This window comes from Prosopis cineraria, unplaced genomic scaffold, assembly GCF_029017545.1.
Source record: "Prosopis cineraria cultivar Desert tree isolate PC_DT_omini unplaced genomic scaffold, ASM2901754v1 PC5, whole genome shotgun sequence".
NCBI lineage: Eukaryota > Viridiplantae > Streptophyta > Magnoliopsida > Fabales > Fabaceae > Prosopis > Prosopis cineraria.
This window is the reverse complement of record NW_026555336.1, coordinates 4,927,321-4,932,059: the sequence shown is the minus strand read 5'-3', so window position 1 is coordinate 4,932,059 and position 4,739 is coordinate 4,927,321. Positions and strand designations below refer to the sequence as shown.

At 42.6% G+C, this 4,739-nt stretch overlaps 1 protein-coding gene across 1 annotated transcript; it reads left to right on the top strand.

Annotated features, from left to right (window-relative positions):
* Positions 1 to 287: 287 nt before the first annotated feature.
* LOC129311279 (leucine-rich repeat receptor-like serine/threonine-protein kinase BAM1) lies at positions 288 to 4,068 on the top strand. Its single transcript, XM_054953475.1, has 2 exons — positions 288 to 3,012; positions 3,402 to 4,068. Exons 1-2 carry the CDS (start codon positions 432 to 434, stop codon positions 3,851 to 3,853), a joined length of 3,033 nt encoding a protein of 1,010 aa, XP_054809450.1. The 5' UTR covers positions 288 to 431; the 3' UTR covers positions 3,854 to 4,068.
* Positions 4,069 to 4,739: the final 671 nt, after the last annotated feature.

The window sequence follows — 4,739 nt, the reverse complement described above, 5'->3', positions numbered from 1 at the left end:
TGATTTATGATTAGTTTTTTTATTATGTATTAATATTAATCTATTGATTATGTTCTGCAGTAAATAAAAACAAGTGGTTTAAATTGCATGCTTGGGAGATTTAATGACATTTAAATTTAAAAATTAAAATCAAATTAATTTATGAAATTCCATTTAATTTAATAGTAATTGAGATGATTTCATGATTCAAATTTCAAATTTGTATATTCAGAAATTTCTTTTTCTTTTTGTTTTTTCTTCCTGGGGCCTTGTGCAGAATATTTTACGATAAGATGGGAGATTGAGGCAGCCTTCACGCCTCACCGGTTCATCATCGTCCTTGCTCAGAGACTATCAAACTCTCAATTATAACTACACACCGCCGAGCCACACTCTCTGTTGCCGGCAGAATCCTCAGCCTCTGTAGCTACACGTGCCCGAGCCCCAAAAAGATGAGGCTTCTCCTCTTGCTCCTCCTCCTCCTCCTCCTCCACCACCACTCCTTCTCTGCTCCCATGTCTGAGTACCGTGCTCTTGTTTCCTTAAAAGCAGCCATTACCGACGACCCCCAATCTTCTCTTTCCTCCTGGAACGCCTCCTCCAGTCACTGCACCTGGTTCGGCGTCACCTGTGACTCCCGCCGCCACGTCATTTCTCTTAGCTTAGCCGGCCTTGACCTCTCCGGTTTGCTCTCCAACGATATTGCTCACCTCCCATTTCTCACTAATCTCTCCGTAGCTGCCAATCAGCTCTCTGGACCCATCCCACCGGGGATTTCTGTCGTCTCTGGCCTCCGACACCTCAACCTTTCTAACAATGCGTTCAACGGAAGTTTCCCTGCTGAGCTCTCCGAGCTCAAGAATCTTCAGGTCCTCGACCTTTATAACAACAACATGACCGGGGACCTCCCTCTCATCGTGACCCAGATGCCGAGTCTCCGGCATTTGCATCTCGGAGGGAACTTCTTCTCGGGTCAGATCCCGCCGGAGTACGGGCGGTGGGAGCACTTGGAATATTTGGCTGTTTCCGGTAATGAACTAGCCGGCGCAATACCGCCGGAGATCGGAAACTTGACAAAGCTCCGGGAGCTTTACCTTGGATATTATAACACTTACGACGGCGGTTTACCGCCCGAGATTGGCAACTTGTCGGAATTAGCCAGGCTCGACGCGGCGAGCTGCGGATTAACGGGCGAGATTCCCCCAGAAATCGGGAAGCTTCAGAAACTCGATACCCTGTTTCTTCAAGTGAATGCGCTTTCAGGGCCTCTGACCCCCGAGCTTGGGAGCTTGAAGAGTTTGAAATCAATGGATTTGTCCAACAATATGCTTGCCGGTGAGATTCCAGAGAGTTTTGCGGAGCTCAAGAACCTGACGCTTTTGAACCTGTTCAGAAACAAGCTTCATGGAGCGATTCCTGAGTTCATTGGTGAACTTCCTTCCTTGGAGGTTTTACAGCTTTGGGAGAATAACTTCACCGGCAGCATTCCTCAGGTTTTGGGGCAGAATGGGAGGATTGTCCTTGTTGATCTTTCGTCCAACAAATTAACCGGTTCTTTACCTCCAGATATGTGCAATGGGAATCGTCTTCAGACCTTGATAACTCTTGGAAATTTCTTGTTCGGTCCTATACCTGAATCACTCGGGGAGTGCCAGTCATTAACACGAATTCGTATGGGAGAGAACTTTCTGAACGGTTCAATTCCTAAAGGCCTCTTCGGGCTTCCCAAGCTTACACAGGTTGAACTTCAGGACAATCTTCTCTCGGGGCAATTTCCTGAGGGGACTTCCTTTTCTGCTAATCTCGGTCAGATTAGTCTATCCAACAACAAGCTTTCTGGACCGTTGCCGCCTTCAGTAGGTAACTTTTCCAGCATGCAAAAGCTCCTTCTGGATGGCAACAAGTTCTCAGGTCAAATACCTCCTCAGATTGGGAGATTACAGCAGCTTTCAAAGGTAGATTTTAGCCACAACAAGTTCTCGGGTCCAATCGCTCCAGAAATCAGTAAATGCAAGCTATTGACATTCGTTGATCTTAGTCGCAACGACCTTTCTGGTGAGATTCCAAACGAATTAACCGGTATGCGGATTCTGAATTACTTGAATCTCTCTAGAAATCACCTTGTTGGTAGCATTCCCTCATCGATATCAAGTATGCAAAGCTTAACCTCTGTTGATTTTTCATATAACAATCTCTCCGGTTTGGTTCCTGGCACTGGCCAATTCAGTTACTTCAACTACACTTCTTTCCTCGGCAACCCTGAACTCTGTGGTCCTTATTTGGGTCCTTGCAAGGACGGTGTTGCTAATGGCGCTCACCCACCTCATGTTAAAGGTCCATTATCTTCTTCTCTGAAGCTTCTCTTAGTTCTTGGGTTGCTGTTCTGCTCGATTGCATTCGCAGTTGCTGCAATAATTAAAGCACGATCATTGAAGAAGGCAAGTGAAGCTCGTTCATGGAAGTTAACAGCATTCCAGCGCTTGGACTTCACTGTGGATGATGTTTTGGATTGCTTGAAGGAGGACAATATAATAGGTAAAGGAGGTGCCGGAATTGTGTACAAGGGTGGTATGCCTAATGGGGATCAAGTTGCCGTAAAAAGGTTGCCGGCCATGAGCAGAGGATCTTCTCATGATCATGGTTTCAATGCAGAGATCCAGACACTGGGGAGAATCCGACACAGACACATTGTTAGGTTGTTGGGTTTCTGTTCAAACCATGAAACTAATCTTTTGGTGTATGAATACATGCCCAATGGAAGCCTAGGTGAAGTTCTTCATGGTAAGAAAGGAGGACATTTGCATTGGGACACAAGGTATAAAATCGCTGTGGAGGCTGCAAAGGGGCTCTGCTATCTTCACCATGACTGTTCCCCTCTTATTGTTCATCGAGATGTGAAATCTAACAATATCCTTCTTGACTCCAACTTCGAAGCTCATGTTGCTGATTTTGGGCTTGCCAAGTTTCTGCAAGATTCTGGAACATCTGAATGCATGTCTGCTATTGCCGGTTCATATGGATACATTGCACCAGGTAACACTTAAATTCAACACAGCCGTTTAATTGTTTGTTGAAATTATGCGCTTAATAACTCAATCTCTGGCGTTTGGAATTTGACTAATTTCACTCTGACTGTTTAAGTTTAGGCTTAGGTATAGACATTCCGGCGGTGATCCACTAGTTTAAAAAATTATGCGGACTACGGGTTTCAATCATATATCAATGATAACTTTATTTGTCCCCTTAATTTGCTGTTAGAAAGTGAATCTTAGGTGCTTTACAGTTAGGTAACTCTAAAACTTTTGACCACAGCCCACCTATGGAGACAGAGATATTGACTATTAAAATTCACTAATAGAAGTAAAAGTAATTGGTTCCAGTTTTTGCGGTTATTGAATCTTAAGGTGGTGGATTGATTGCAGAATATGCGTACACACTGAAAGTAGATGAGAAGAGCGATGTGTACAGTTTTGGGGTGGTTCTTTTAGAGCTGATAACAGGGAGGAAACCAGTTGGGGAGTTTGGTGATGGTGTGGACATTGTGCAGTGGGTGAGGAAGATGACTGACTCAAACAAGGAAGGAGTTCTGAAAGTTCTGGACCCAAGGCTTCCCTCTGTTCCTCTGCACGAAGTGATGCATGTGTTCTATGTGGCCATGCTTTGTGTTGAAGAACAAGCAGTCGAGAGACCAACCATGCGCGAAGTTGTTCAGATTCTAACAGAGCTTCCAAAGCCACCTACTTCAAAACAAGGAGACTCGGCAATCACAGAGTCGTCTTTGTCTTCATCGAACCCTCTAGATTCTCCAAAAACAGAACTGAAAGATCACCAGCATCCTCCTCAATCGCCACCACCGGATCTTCTCAGCATCTGAAGCGTTTAATCCATCTATCTAGTTTTACCTTGGGTTGTGACAGCGTATAAAATCATATGCTTTCATCAGTTTTCTTTTCATGGGGTGGGATTTTACTGTTATCTAACAAGAAGGTATTATTAATGTGTTGGATTTTATTTTTGGTTTTTTTTTGTACAGTACGGTTGGAGGGGTTCTTTTCTTTTCTTAATTAATAGTCGTTGTCTTCATCATCATGTAGTTTGTTTATGACACAGCTGGTGCTTCTGTTTCCGATCCTGCACCCTGCAACGAAGAACTGTGTAAACATCAAAGGGCAAGTCTGTTCTTAAAAGCAGTCTCTGAGAAAGAGAGAGTGAAAGCGATGCCCTGAGAGATCTTGAAAGTTAGAACTAATGAGAACATTATTGGCCTTAAGAATAAACCATCGACTATAACTTGGCGAATAAAAAATATTAAAAGTATGACTGAAGAAAAGAATGCTGTTATATATTATTATTAAAATGTACCATTTCTTATACAAATTTGACTTGTGTAATATCGAAAAATCTAAGAAATAATATAATATTATTTTATTATTTTCTATATGTTTTACAGTGAATTACCTGCATGGAATTGAAAGTAACTTTTTGACCAAAAGAAGGAGAAGAGTTGAAAGTAACTTTGGCTTCCAGGCAAAAGAAGGACAAGAAGTGGTGAAGAGATATTCAGTACCCATAAGATTATAGTTTGGGGACGATTGATTAATAATTGATGGGTTGTACTTTGGAGAGGTCTCTAGATAAATGTACGAGAGAAAAGTGTTCGAGGTTAGAAAGAAGCCATACCAACCACAATGACAATAACATTCCTTTCTGCCCTATACAAATTTAACTATACATTTTTTTAAAATAAGCATGAGAAGTAA

Excerpts from the sequence above, each read along its gene's own strand:
- LOC129311279 (XM_054953475.1), top strand. The coding sequence starts at position 432 with ATGAGGCTTCTCCTCTTGCTCCTCCTCCTCCTCCTCCTCCACCACCAC. Across the intron at positions 3,013-3,401 it reads ATATGGATACATTGCACCAG|AATATGCGTACACACTGAAA; the intron begins GTAACACTTAAA and ends GATTGATTGCAG.